The 15,981-nt window shown below is 37.5% G+C and overlaps 1 protein-coding gene across 1 annotated transcript in view; it reads right to left on the bottom strand.

Moving 5' to 3' along the window:
- Window positions 1–12,713: 12,713 nt before the first annotated feature.
- Window positions 12,714–15,981, bottom strand: part of TES (testin LIM domain protein) — a 42,505-nt gene continuing 39,237 nt past the window's right edge. The window contains exon 7 of the mRNA XM_036931543.2: window positions 12,714–13,976. Coding sequence (XP_036787438.1) covers window positions 13,788–13,976 — 189 coding nt within the window. The 3' untranslated portion in view covers window positions 12,714–13,787. The remainder of the gene's footprint in view (window positions 13,977–15,981) is intronic.

Below are 15,981 nucleotides of genomic sequence, written 5' to 3'. Positions count from 1 at the left end.
TCAGATGCCAATCATAAGTCCAGGTAGTTAACTGTGCTTCTGTCAGCCTAGCTATAAATTGGAGGTGCCCTAGACTTCCTCCTCGGGTTTAGTTAATTTGTTGGAGCAGCTCATGGAACTCAGGAAAACAGTTTATTTAGTAGATTACTGTTTTTTTATGAAAGGCTAAAACTCAGGAACATCTAGATGGAAGAGATGCAGAGGGCAAGGTCTGGGGAAGGAGTGAGGAACTTGCGTGCCCTGTCCAAGACCTCCATTCTCCCACCATCTCCATGTGTTCACCAACCAGAAAACTCCCTCAGTTCCATCTCCCTGGGTTTTTATGGAGGCTTCATTACCTAGGTGAGATTGATTAAATCATTGACCATTCATGACTGATCTCAACCTCCTGCCCCTGTCCCTTCCCCAGAGATCAGTGAGTGGGGCTGGAAGTTCCACCCATCTAATCACGTGGTCGGTTCCTCTGGCAAACTCAGATGGGGTTGAAAGGGGATTGTTACAAATAACTAAATCCCCCTTATTTCTCTCATCACTTAAGAAATTCCAAGAGTTTTAGGAGCTGTGTGCCATGAACTGGATGAAAACCAAATACATACTTCTTATTATAAATAACAATACCACAACCTCTACCCCTCTCCTCCTAATCACTTACACTCCTGTGAATGACCCAGTTCAAATGCCTTCCTCTCTGCAGTCCGCTCTGCTCTGCCCTGCTTCCTCTGTGCACCCCTCTACTGAGGGCTTCACGTGCTGTGTGATAAGCACTTGTTTGCACGTCTGCTTCTCTCCCCACATGGTGAGCTTCTGAAGCTCCTGGGCTCCTTGTATACCTTGTAAACACCGCACTATTTTGTAAACTCGGAGTGACTGATTATTGAATAAATGAGTGAAAAACAGGCTTGATGTTTTCTACATGCTGATGAAATCGTTATCTGGTGAATTTACTGACATCAGCTGTACCTGGTTGTCATATCAGATTGACACTCAAAGGACTTTTGCATCAAGCCAAAAGTATAAGTACCCAAAACAGGTCATTTATTATTTGTTCCCCTTTTCCATACCACTCACCTTTATTTGGAAATACATGTTACAAGATATATGAGCAAAATAACTTGACTAGTTACTTTGAATATTAATCAAAATCAGCAGGTGTGAGACTAATTCCCACTTATTTAATTCATTAATCGAGAATATATCATTTTATTGCCTTTTAACCAGAGAAAACTTCTTGGTATATGTGCATTGTACATTTCTGAAACATAATTTTATTCTCTGTAGTTTGGGAGAATATGTAAATTTGATAAATTTAGCTCTAAGCTTATAGCCACACATTTTCCAGTTTTTCAGTTCATTCAGAATATCTTCCCCTGGATTTTCTAAATTTAAAATATTTAAGTACTTCATGTGATTTAAGAAGAAGCAAAGATTTGGTTAGTATAGCATATCTAGTTTCTTTGAAATGAAATTTAGAACTTGATAGCTAGTCTTAATTCATTTTGCCAGATGAGTGCATATTTGTGATGATAAAAGCCATTTTCTTCAACTTAACTGTAAACAAGTGAAAAAACATGGTAGAAAACTGTTTGCATATCTATTCTGACTTTTACACACCTTTCTCATAATATTCTTTAGACTTTTTTCTTGCAGTTGAAATGTGAGCTATCAGACTTTACTTTTGTTCAGTAGAATTGAAGAAAACTTGTCTATGGCAACCATGTATTCTCAACCACACATCTTTCCACTTCAACTCACCCAGGAACTGACTGATCACCTGAATAGGAAAGCTGGTTCATCTGAAAGGGTCAAGAAATCAGAGATGTGTGCGATGTGGTTCCTATCCCTTTGGAGTCAATCATATGGAAGTAAACTTTTCCATAGTAAGAGAAACACTGCGATTTTTTTCCATATTGCACTCCAGATTTTTTGAGAATTTGTTGAGCTCAAATGTTGAACTAAACTCTGGATTTCTGTCTTTCATTTCGAATACATTCCATACAGATTATGGCACAAGTGTAGGGTATACCACTCAGCCTTCCCACGCACTATGATTCATAAGGAAACCCCTTTTACTGGCTGCCAACAAATCAAGAGCTTGGGAGAGCAGAGTCGGAGAGCACAGATTTAGAGTGAGCTTGGGCTGGGCAGGAACACAGTGTGCATTCCAGGTTGGCAAAAGTATACATTTTAAAATTGCAGGGCAAGGTGGAGCTATTGGTGCTGAAGAACAATCGTGAAGGCTAATAAATACTTAGTAAATGAAGCCAAAAAGTGCACAGTTCTTCCCCTTTTTCTCATTTCTCTAATGTGTTTTCAAAGTTGAGACACTAATTGTAAATTTTCCAAAATCCCTTGTTCATTGTTAATGTGCAATGTGTTATAATTAGCAGTTTCTGCAGCTACACTCTGATCCATTCCTAAAGTCACAGCTAATCTTGCCGTGCTGAAGTATGTGGTGCTTTGAATCAGCATCACCATACAAGGCAGCTTTGAATTCCTCATGGTAACCTTTTATTACTCTTTTTAAGTTTCCCAAGCACTGCCAAACATCTTGAACTTTGTGGAATGATTATAAGCCTTATAAACATAAACTTTTGATTCCACTAGGAAATCTATTAAAGAATGTCAAAATTATATTAACAATGCACATTTCAAAATCAAAAACCTAGAATACCATTTTTATTGCTTCAATCCTAGAACACATTTGTTGGTATCATTGAGCAACTGATAAACGATCATTGCAACAGCTGTGCTGGTTTCCAGGAAGATTATACAACCCAGAAACAATGCTTGGGCTGCAAAGCTGGCGGGAGAGTCTGGGTTGTCTGCAAATGCCTCAGATACTTAGAAAGCTGCCCCTTTAAAATCTCAATAACATTTGTGAGAAACACTTCACAATGTGAATATGTTTCCCTTGGCACCTCAGCAGAGGATTGCTTGATTTCAGTTCAAAATATGAGGGATTTGGTTGAGAAACAGAAAGGATTTTGTCTTTTAACAGGATGACACGGGGCTACTACTGGCTGCATGGCCCAGAATCAGTGAGATGTGGAGCAATTCCTTAATAAGAAAACTTTCTCTAAAAGATGGGCTAAAGCTTTTGGAAGATGCAAAGGTGCATGGAAGAAATCTCTGTGGAAAGGCAAACAAGCAAAAGAAAACTATGTGGTCCCGACATAGTTTATATGACAGGGAAGAGACATGTACTCAGTATGGCAATATGGTGAGGTAAATAAGGATTCAGACTTTGGAGCTGGATTATCAGAATCTGAATTCCAGTTCTCCCACTTCCTTGTTTGGTAACTTTGGCCAAATTACATAATCTCACTGCCCTCAATTTCCTTATCTGTAGAATAATATAATAAAAGTACCTACCTCAAAGGGTTAGGGAGGATTAAATGAGTGTATATGTAGAAAGCATTTAGAATAGTAACCAGCTCTATTGTTCAAAAGAATGTTAAGGAATTTTTAAAGGGAGAGTGTGACTCAGAATGAAGCTTGTTTAAAAAAGAAAAAGTTTCAGCCAAAATTTGCTCTCATGTGATAACCCTTGCCCCAACACACACACACATATATAAGAAAGGTCATTCTAAAACTATTAACTCTTCCTTTGGTAAAATCCATATTAAGTACTCTGAAAAAGGCTCTGTGATTGTCCCTCAATGACCTTTTGTTTGGAGACAAGTAATGGAAATCCCAATCTTCATTTTATAAGTAAAGAAACAAGAATCTCAGCCTCCAGTGGTTATACTGAGCCCTCCCTGTGGGATGCAGCCCTTTATGTCAGGGGGTTGGCCTGCACTACTTGCTCTGTTTTATGCTGCCATAAGAGTGGGCAGAGGGATATCCTTAATAAATATTTAATAGTGGGGATGATTTCACAATAGTGCCTTGTATTTACCTCATAGAATTTGCAAAACTTCACAGAGTATTTCCTGATGTTGGAAAATACTGGGTGCAACATCATTCGGTGGAAAATAAGAATGGGGTATGGAAAATCAATTCAGAATGAAAATACTGTGTGTCACTAAGGTACTACGCTGTCCTCCAGCTTCTCCTCCCTGCTCCCCCAATCCCTATTTCAAGCCCATTAGCAGAACTTCATTTGGAAGAAGGAAATAGAACAAAATATATGTGAGAAACAATAGTGTCCTGTATGCCTTTGTCAAGCAGGACTGTCAAAACTCTCACATACTCCTTAAGATTCATTCTTACATACATTAAATGCTTTGAAGGCATGATCCCTGGATTATATAAATTGCAATCTGAAGGAAGTATTTTTAAGTTTGAGAAAAAATTGTAAGAAATTGGGTAAATGACTGATCATGAATAACATCACATGCCATTATTCTTTGTTAAACTGTAAGTATGAACCAACTTTTGGGGTAACCTCTGGATTTTATCTCTACTATTCTGTTTACCACAGTGCATGATATCATGGTGCATGGTGCTAGTTTGTTTAAATACCTGTCATTTTTATGGGATATGAGATTGTGAGCTTCTTGAGGACAAGGCCTATATTGTACACAGTTTTTTACCTGCCATCCTTGGGAGCTTGTGGATGATTAATAAATCCCTTCTCATTGTCTTTAAGTAAATGACTTTTTTTCATAGAATTTGGAGATTAAATATGGCCCTGTATTCTGAATTCTTTCCTACTGAATCTTCAGCAGCACTAAAGATTTTCTCACCTTAGCAGCTGGAGTGCTGAGGATTCCCTTTGTCCCACTGCGGTGAGGCATTTTAGACATTGTTTTTGCAATGTTTCCATTTATTAATCCATTCACCTTACAGGGTGAAATAACCTATTATTAGAGAAGACATTTCAATATCACAGTCACATTAGGATCATTTCCATTATCTCCTTTCAGGGACACGTCTTCACTACTTCAGTATTCTGTTACCTGTCTGTCTCCTCTATGAGAAGATGAAGAATTGAGAGAAGTCTTACCCTATTTACCTACAGTTTCCCAGCATCCCAGTATAACACATGACTTTATCAAGGGGTGTTTGTTGAAAGAATAAATGGTCTGCTTTATTTATTCCCTGTGCTAGTTAGGAAAGGCTAACTCCCATGACAAACAACCCTAATTTCAGTGGCTTAAAACAATAAATTCTTACTTCTTCCTCATAGTATGTTCCATTGTGCAACAGCATGGAAAGGAGGACCTTCTTCGTCTCTTAGCTTCACTATCTTTTAGGAATCTTAAGTTTTGATGGCCAAGCCAAGAGGGGGGCCATATTACTTTGGTCTATGTCCTTCTGGACAAAAATCCAGTCACAAAGCTCCAGCCACAAGTGCAATGGATGATGGGAAATAGTGTTCCACTGGAAATAGTTTTGTGATCATCTACACAATTTGTTCTACTATCCTTCTATCTGCTTATTTACAATTATAGTAATCATCTTGTAGATGACCCACTAAACTACCCTTTTACTGCCATTTTGTTTCCCTCTCAGTTTCCATTTTGTTTCCTCAGATTTTATTTGGGGAAATTTTTAACTGCTTTGCTTACTTTGCATGACTCTGCCCCTTGGGCATAAACTGATTTGTCCAGTGTGAAACCACTGTGGTCAATCAGATTTTCCTTTTGAGGAATTTGGAATCAGAACCTAGAGGCAGCCCATCAGTCTCTTAGTGTGACTGGATTTGTAACATGTAAACCCAGAAATGGTTGGGTTTCCATCTTTCACTGACAAGTGGACTTTGGACCAGAGAGAATGTGTTCACACAAGTTCACACACACAAAAAAAGAAAAATGGAGCACATAGGTAGGGAGAAACTTGGATGAGCACAAGATGGGAAAGAGATCTGATGGTTGCCAGACCAGTTTCTGTTTTTTCTTTAGGCTGACAAGTTCCTGCCTATGCTCTTATAATGAATGACCCTTTTGGTTATTTGGAAAAGGCAAAATAGAATGTTAACCAAAAAGATACCCTATCTAATTCCACAAAGAATTTGGAGCTGATCAAAAGAACTCAGACAATAACACTGTCTGGAAAAATAACAGAGATGTGGCAGTGGAGGGTCAGTCAGATTTTGCTCAAAACTTCCTGAAAGTCAAAATAAAAAAGAAATAGTTATTAATGTCAGAAATGAGGCAATGCACACCTTCCTTTGGAAAGTGAAGCTCTCGGAGCACTGTTGGGGAGGAAAAACTTTTCCTCTATCCTTCTAGGTTCTTGGCTGGTAAATATAAGACAGATTAACAGGGGACAAACAAATTTAATTATGTATGGGAGCCCCATAAGAATATGAAACCCACGTAAGCAGTTGAGGCTTATATGCCAAGCAGAGCTAAGGAGAAGCGGGTAGGAGTCTGAGACTTCAATAGGTGGTGTGGGGAAAGACAGTTCACAAGAAGATGGGAAGAGCAAATATTTGATAAACAGATATTTGCCATGCCATACAGAGACAGTAGGACACACAGAGGAATCTGATCTCTAGGCCCTGCTGAGCTTCCCTGCAGCTTGCCGCACCTATCCCATATTCTTTGTAGCTATCTCTGGTTACAGCTCTCCTCCTGGACAATGCCCTCTATCTACATTCTTTTAGGTAGTTATGGGGAGGTAAATGCTCTTCCAGAGTCTTTTGGACCTTGGTTGACTTTAGCTCAAGGTAATCCACATGCCAAAGTGGCACGTTTTCATGAGGTTTGTTCTGAATCTCTTTACCACTAGGTCTAATTGTAATTTCTTAAGACAGTGGGGTATAAATTATTATTGTAAGAAAGTTCATAGTTTTCCCTCAATCCACTCAGATGGTCAATGAGGATCCCAATTCTCACATGTAAAAATAAAGGGCAATGCTTGGAATCTTTGAACCATTTGAGCTTCATTATACCTACTTAATATTTAATGTTTTTTAATGGCTTTAACCTCTTCTTGTTGTTTATGTATTCTCTTGACTCTTCATTTCATCTTAATGTGTTACAATTCTTTACTTCAATTCTGTCTAGAACATAAAGCACCATGAGACAGTAATTTTATATGTCTTTGCTCACTACTTTGTACTCAGTGCCTGCAAACATTCCAGGCATATAGCAGATGCTCAATAAATATTTGATTGAGTAAGTGAATGAATGAATGAATGAATGAATGAAGCAAGCAGTGGAGAGAGGTGGAGATGGCAGAGTGCAAGAGAAGTTAAGTCGGGCAGGACTGAGGTTTGTGGGATTTATGAGAGAAAGAGCAGCTAGAGGTATGAGGAAAATAGGAGAAGAGAGAATTCTAATATGTATTTCTGAAGGCAATGTACTTTGATCTTTGAATTGGCATTTTTAAAACTTCAGGTGAACTTTTTTTTTTTTTAACTTACAGCTACTGAACTATGTTTCTTCTACTGGTCCATTGTTTAGACATTTGACCAGATGAATTCCATCTTGACTAGTAAAACTCTTACTGGTTTTTATGGCTTATTCAGATGTCACTCAATTCACTTTGTTACTCACCATTTTGGAGGCACAAATCATGTGTTAAGTGCTGTATTGGGTTTCAGGGAAATAAACACGAATACAAGTATATTCCTCAAGTAGGGCAATGATATAATTCAGCTCATAGTATAGTCCAAGACCTTTGTGATTGCAGAAGATGGTTACAAACTCAGTGGGTTGCAAGAGTGTCATAATCAGCTTTTAGAGGTAGAGGTACCTTTGCAAAGTCATGGAGACATGAAAGAAGCTCCTCATTCCCATCAGCTGCAAGCATTTGGGCATGGCTAGATAACAATGTGTGTGTATGGAGGGTTGGGAAAAAAGGCTGGATCATTCTCAGATTTTTAAGTAGGTTATTAATTTAGATTTTTAAGTGCAGTTTTTGAATTGTACTCTGGCAGAATAGAGAATGGATCCAAACAATGTTTCTCAAAGTGTGGACCCAAGACCTCAGCATCACGTGACCCTGGGAACTTGTCAGGAAAGCAAATACTCAGGCTCCACTCAAGACAGATTCAAATAAGTGTTTCAAATGGCCAGAGAAATCAGCATGGTAGGGGCACCAAGAGATAAATTACAGGTTCTGAGAGGGAGAAAGAGAAAGAGCAACAGAGAGAGAGAGAAGGAGAGCTTGAGAGAAGAAATAACAATGACCTGTGATTTGGAAATGGGTCAGATAGATAAGATGAGACGGTGGGGGGGAGCAAGCCAGCAAAATCCAGTAACCAGTCACCCCAAGCACTTCATAGCGTCTCTTGTTTTGACTCGACATCATTTCTGGCCATGTAAATGGCATCCTGCCTAAGAAAGATGTTCCCAAATAGTGACCCTATCTCATTTCACAAGCCAACAGAAACCCCAAGCGTCAGAACTACACAGCTGCTCAGCTTTTCCATACCTTCCAGCTAAGTCTCTGAAACAGTTCACATGGTGGTTCCTGTTGTTTATCAACTCAATAGTCATTTCCCCTCTTCCTACACCAAAAAATTGATTTTGTGTAGGGTGGCCTGTGCCCAGCCTTAAGGGTATGAATTATGATTGGATAAGTCAACCATAGCTATATTTTCCTTTTCCTGTAAATATGCGACATGCTTCTAGCTGATGAAATGGAAGGTAGGTAAGTCTGCTTGGGGCTCCTAGGAAATATTTTTCTCCTTGTTAGGAGAGTAAAATACCCTCTTGCCCCTTCTCTGCTTTATACTTCAGGTGCTGTTACATGAGGGAGAGGTATTTGAATGAAAAGACAACCTGATAATGGAAGGTAACACATACAGGATGGCAGAGCAGAGATTAAAAAGAGCTTGTTCTAAGCTAAATTTGGGCTAGGCTATGTCTTGTCTTTAAGCCACTTTTAGCTATCTATGTTTTTAGTTACTTATAGCCCAAAGCATTCCTAATCAAGTACTAATCTTTCTCTAGCAAACTTTCAGGACTAATCTTGGTATGCTTCAGTCATTTATTCCAGACATCTAGATTTTTTGGCCACATATGGAAACTTGATGTCCATTCAGCTTTGTAAATCTCCTATTCTGGCCCTATCCCTGCCTACATTCCCTTACTTTACCTCTGTGCCCTCTGAAATCCAGCTTCTGTGATCTGCAGACTCCCCTATACTCTCAACCACTTCATCTCCTTGCACAAATGGTACCCAGTTATCCCTCAAGCTGTTTCTTTCACAGAGTTCTCCAGTAGAGGCCAGTTATTTTTTCTCTCCTATGGACATTCCAAAGTGTCCTGTGGGGCAGGTGTCTTCCTCATCCTCCACTGTTATTTCCATTAATTCCTTCTTGTTTCCTAAAACTCACAGCTCTTCAAAGTGTATATAGTACATGGCCTCAGGCTTTACCCATTGCTACCCTTACTTGCTATCTTCTATCAAATTCCAGGACACTCTTTCATGTCTTTTGATAACTAGCCTCTGGCTTACTCTTCTCTCCACCACTTTCCCTGTTGTTATTCTTGGTGACTTCAACATATTCATATGTCCGTTCCAAGCTTGGGCCTGTAATTTCTTGGACTCCTCAAATTCAACCATTCTGTCCTCTGACCTATTCAGTTGTACCTGTAAGGAAGGAGAATCAATGGGCTTTGACCAGAAGGTCTCTAGACTCCTAAACCCAGCCCTCCTTTGAACTATATCATGATGCTTTCAGTCAGTCAGTATTTATGGGGGCATCAACTCCAATGTCTCTGCATTCAGTAATGGCTACTCTAGTAAAGAAAACTGTGCAAGTCATTTTTGTTATTTCTGAAGGTCAAGTTACCCTGAGGAAAAGTATCATTGAAGAAAAATCAATAGCAGCTTTCATAAATGTCAGAATAAAATGCCACTCAAAACCAGTATGAAAGGTTAATGATATCTTGTTTTGAGTGTTTCAAAATACATTATCAGATTAAATAGAAGCTACGACATGTTATTCCCCATGTAGAGACACTGTAATTAGCCAAAGCTACTTAAACAGCTAGTAAATATATATAAAAAGATTCTATTATGCAAGAATGTATTTAAGGTTGTGGCTCAAAGCACACCCATGTGCCCCAGGACAGTGAGTCATTTTCATATATATATTTAGTGCAATCAACAAAGTTGTCATGGAGCATTTAAATCAGGAGAGATCAGGAAGGGGCACCATGTATCCAGTAAGAATTTGTGGTCTAGTGCTGTTTTATGGAGATATTGATGGAGTCATAAATTCTCCAAGGAATTTAGTCAATACCTAGAAGACAAGTTTAGATATGCCAGGGCATCTTGAGACAAAGGCTTAACACTGACCTTGGGTTATAGTGCCTCTTTGGTAACCATGGTGAAGTTGGATGAGCTTAAACATTGCGTGTTGGAAATTCTTTAAGAATGAGTCAATAATGAATCTCTTGCCTTTAGTGAAATTGGGCTGTTAATGCTTCAAAGTCAGATTTGGAAATCTATGCTTGAAGACTTCAGAGTCACAGAAGTTTCAGTTAGTTGATTAAAGAAGAAACAACTCTCAGCTCCTCATTTCCAAAATAAATAAAAAGATAACCTAAAGCAAACATGAAGGTTAGTCAGTCTCATGAGCAACTTGTAATTCCTAGTGGGATTGGATAACTCAAATCCACCAATTTCTTAAAATTGTAACTGTATCCAAGGTTAGTGAGCAAAATTTCCTGCTGAGAGATGAATAGGATATGAGCAGATTCTGTGAATGAGTTCATGATTAGTCATTCTAATGTAAGTCTGATTCTCCCAGTAAGGTTAATAAATGTTATTGCCTAAATATATGTTGAAAACTGAAAATGTGTCAAAATCTTTTGAATTTCTTGGGTCGCAGGAAAGAAATCTCTTCCTTCTCATTCCTCATCCAACCCCTCCTTTCTCAGGTACCCACTGCTGAATAGGGGATGAGAGATTCAGAAGTCCTCATTAAACTTTTTAGTATCTGAAATAGTGGCTTCTGCAGAAGATTAGCCATGTTAGTATGCAGGGAATTGTTTTAATATTCCTGTGTGGCCATGTCTGGGAAAGTGAAATTGTTCTACTTTTTGGAAAAAATGCTGTGGAAAATACCTTTTCTCACTTGAGATAAAAGTAAAAAGAGCAAATATAAAGTGGTATTTATAAACAGATGGATATTTGCAATGTTCTTACACTCTGTGATGCCTTTACCCATGGTTGATGTTCTGGTATATTCTCCCTGTCTAGTCTCTTCCAGGTAAGGGTCTCCCTACTGCCAACTGCACCGATGTGGTTGTTAGATGCTTACTATACTGAGTACAAAAGGATAAGCTACATCTCTGAAAAATAGAACTTAAATGAGTTTGGTTGATAGAAATTTCCATCTGTTGACCCATAGGAATTAAGTAGAACAAAGGTTATTCTTCATTATTTAATTTTCAAAAAAAACACAAAAACAAATGCATGAATCCAGAAAATAACATTTATCACCTTCTTTTCTTTTTCTCCATTGCAAGAAAAGGATTTAACTTTAGCCCCTGAACCAAGTAAACCATTATTTAAAATAGAATCGAAGACAATGCAGGATATGACAGTGGAGAGCGATGGGGTGAGCATATCCTAAATGCTAGAGGAACAATATTATGTCTTACACAATCTGGTAAACTCTCTTGTTAAGTATTTACAGGAAGACGTATTTGAAAGCCCTTTTTTTCTTACCCGATTAACAATTTAAAATGGCACTCACTCTCTTCTATTACAAGGTCAAACTAAAAATACTTCAGGGTAGAGTCAAACCTAATGATTGTGTGTTTCCCAAAGTAGTTTCTTTTAGGAAATGCCTGATATACACACAATAAGTACCTTGGGTAGTGAATGATGGATTTGGTCAACTTTCTTAGGCCTTCATATTCCCAAAATAACCCGATTCTACCTTAGCCCAGAAGAGTAGAGGCTACGTACACAGACATGTGAAGAGTAGCCATGTTAGTATGCAGGGAATTGTTTTAATATTCCTGTGTGGCCATGTCTGGGAAAGTGAAATTGTTCTACTTTTTGGAAAAAATGCTGTGGAAAATACCTTTTCTCACTTGAGATAAAAGTAAAAAGAGCAAATATAAAGTGGTATTTATAAACAGATGGATATTTGCAATGTTAGCATTTAAAATTGTATGCAGAATAAGATTACTTCTTTAGATAAAATGACATGTATTCAAGTCCCAAAAGATACTTTTTTATGGCTGGGGAAAGCATAGTACAGAGGGAAAAATGTGTTATCTGAATGTGTATGGGGGGTGGGGCTTATGGAATTTTGAAGAAGTACTACCAGCCAAACATAAGCTTAAACAAAAAAATTAAAACCAAATTATTCTGAGTATGTATCAGAGAAAACTGCTACTCCCACTGTGACAAATACTTGACTGAGAAAAAAAATCTTACGACCTGCTAATATTAAGAATGAATCTATTGCTATTCCACATTTGCTTCCTTTTTCACAATAGGCTACCATGAAAACATTCTTAGAAAACCGAAGAGTTACTATTGAGTGTAAGAGCAATACTTGTTAGATTCACCTCAAGAGAATATAGCTTTCCCAAACTTTAATTAAAATGACCTTTCATTTTTCTGAAAGAAAAAACTCCTGCATGACTTTAAAACCAACTATTTAAATGGCTTCACTTATTTTAAAATTTCACAAAACGCATTCTTTCACCATAACAAAAAATCTAGTTTCTATCCTGTCTTGTAAGAAGCAGCTCTTCTTATCCTTGGAGACAATGCCCCCTGCTGTAACAAATGCCTAACTGCAGAAGGATTTTATTGCTCTCAAAAAGGATATGATGAAGTTACAATTATTGAAGTGAAAGAAACTTTATTTTGAATAATAATGCACATATCATTCATTCCATTTAATTTTCATAGTGCATAGCTATGTATGGAAGTATACAGGGAAAAAAATTAGAAATGTGTTTAGATTTATAATTAGAAATCCTAAGGATGGAAGTATACAAGTATACAGGCAAAGACGACATTAGATACATGCCCACGAAAAGGTTTAAAAGCATCATAGAACAATATCCATTAGAAAATAATAAAAACCATGCAAAAAAATCATTCAAACCATGACAGGCAAGTGCAACCAGTACAAGTTATGGTTTCTTGGGTACAAAAAGCATACATATTCTTTGGATTGAAAACATAAATGAATGGCTTGGCTTTTACTTCTAAGCTGAAAATCATCTATAGAAGTAGAAAGTGTGGATGCCACAAGTGCAACAAAATATTCAAGGCCACCAGCTTACAAAGAGAATACTGAGAGGTAGGGCAAATAAAAAAGAGAAATGCAATAAAGCCAACTCTGCCTAAATTAGGAAATAACAAATACAAAGGCATTAAAATGATAACAGCTCTCTATAATATGCTGCATTTCTATTTTCTCTGTCAAAAGAATTCACTGTTGCTACAAAGTTCAGTGAATAAGATGAAGCAATAAATGTAGAGCCTTAGCATTAGGGCAAGTTTAATTTCCTCTGCATTGTACACAATAGAGGAAGAAGAATATAGCACTAGAAATGCTCATTCTTTCATTCAGCACATTAACTTTTAAAGTGTTTCATATATACTGTGTTTGGCACAAGGGGAAAGGGATATGATAATTCATTAAACCCAAGCTTCCAACTCAAAGATTTTACATCTGGAAAGCTGTAAATTCATTACCATTTTTAAAATCAAATGCTTAAAGCAGGTTTTATAAGTTGAGATGAAAAATATTGACAAGGAAAAACAGCAAAGAAAGATACTGAACAAATTCTCCTGGTTTCCTTTATCATTTCCTTTTTTCCATTTATTTTTCCCGATTACATTTTACAGTAGAAATGCAGACCACTTTGGATAGCTATGGCTCAATATTTCTTAGTGCTTTCCTCTTAAGACATCATCTTCTTACATTCCACGGAACAGAAAACCATCCCTTCTACTGGCATGAACTTCTGTCCAATGAGACACTTGCTGCAGCAGGAGCACAGAAAGCACTCCGGAGAGGCATGCCAGCTGAAACTGTTATAGGTCACCCGCTGCACTTCAGGATCGATGGCGTTGTGGCACCCTTGACACACCTATTAAGTTAATTACACAAATAAGAGAATGAGAGATCAAACTGATGGTGCCACTTTCATGTTAGAGCAAACTCAACACATTCCTCTATGTGGTCAATTAAACTGAGAATGACAATCTCAAAAATACACAACTGAGAGTCACCTTCTAGTTAACCTTTTTAGCTAACAACTGTTAATGAGAAATAGCAGGTGATCTGATGCTTTTAAGGTGTCTCCATGTTGTTTAAGACAAAGTCTTGATGGTGAGTTCCAAAGCAGTATTCCAGCGTATTCTATTAGACTGCACATTTAGTAATTATACAACCTTTTATGATTTTTCTTTCAACACCAAATGTTGCTGAGGATGTAGAACAAGAGGAGCTCCCAATCACTGCTAGTGGGAATGCAAAATGGTACATTAGTGGTGTCTAATACAACTAAACATACTTTTATCATATAATCCAACAACTGTGCTCCTTGGTGTTTACCTAAAAAAGCTGAAAACTTGTGTTCACACAAAAACCTGTACATGGATGCTTACAGAAGCTTTATTCATAACTGCCAAAATTTGGGGGCAGCCAAGATGTCCATGAGTAGGCAAACAGACAAATAAGCATGGTACATTTGGACAATGGAGTGGTATTCAGCTCTAAAAAGGAAGGAGTTATCAAGCCATGAAAAAACATGGAGAACTAAAATGCATATTATTAAATGAAAGAAGCCAATTGGAAAAACCTACCTACTGTATAACCAACTACATGACATTCTAGAAAGGTAAAACTATATAGAGAAAAAGATCAATGGCTGCCAGGGATGAGAGGGGGAGATGGGAGAGATGAACAGGCAGAGCAAAGAACTTTTAGGGCAGTGAAAATATTCTGTTACATTATAATGATAGGTCCATGTCATTTGTCCATTCTATACATTTATCTAAACCCAAAGAATGCACAACATGAAGAGTGAACCTTAAGATCAACTATGGACATTGGTGATTAATATGTCAATGTAGATTCATCCTTGTTAAAGAAAAAAATGTATCATTCTGGTAAGTGAAGTTAATAATCGGGGAGGCTATGCATGTGTGGAGGTAAGAGTATGTGGGAATGTTCTGTATCTTCTCAATTTCGTTGTACACCTAAAAAGCATTTTTTTTAATTGCTCTACAAAATTAGACTTAAAAGAGATTTTCCTCATTTATTATAAAGCTTTTGAGTGGCAATTTTACCAGTCTTTTACCTATGACACATGAGATTATTATTGCCACTAATTTCTAGACAGCAGTAAATGAAAATCATGTTCAGAGTAATTAAGGATTCAATTATAAATACTGACAGTGAGAATAATTAATTTGTAGTTAATGGCTTCTGTTCTGTCACAAGTCATAATTTTCATATAATCTAATATTGTACATTATTAATACTTACATTCTCTATACCATTCAGTATATACATATGTTCTGTACAAATAAATATATAGCATCCACACCCATACACATAATTTCTTCTTTACCTGAACACATATATCAGGAAAATGAGCAACTCTCAGTTTTATAGCAGAAAACAAAACTACCCAGTTTAGACCTTCAAAACATAGATAGTCTACATGCCTTCTTGTTCATAACATGTTCTGAATGAATGTGCCTATCTGATGTTTTAAATATTTTATAAGTGAAGACACCAACAAGATTGTCCAGCATTACATGAAAGTGACTGATCTTCAGCACCCTTGGCCTCCCAGTGGGAGTGTCAGGAATTACTGGGAAATGAGGGTTGGGAAGGATCATTTAGCCTGAGCGTCCTTACTTGAAAAGACCTCAAAATGTGGCTGCTACTCAGTGGGGAAATTGGCTTAGGGTATGAAGCGAGGCCTTATTACACACATCCACTTCAGACTGCAAAATACTTTCCATAGTTTTTTAGAGCTGCACGGCTCTAATTACAGAGGTTGTAACTGCTTAATTCACATGTTATATCTACCCAGTCTTCCCTGAGAATCAAGTGAGATCTGTGCCTGATCAATACACTAT

The sequence above is a fragment of the Manis pentadactyla genome, chromosome 7 (genome assembly GCF_030020395.1).
Source record: "Manis pentadactyla isolate mManPen7 chromosome 7, mManPen7.hap1, whole genome shotgun sequence".
NCBI lineage: Eukaryota > Metazoa > Chordata > Mammalia > Pholidota > Manidae > Manis > Manis pentadactyla.
The sequence above is the reverse complement of the archived record's forward strand: the minus strand, read 5'-3'. Positions and strand labels throughout refer to the sequence as shown.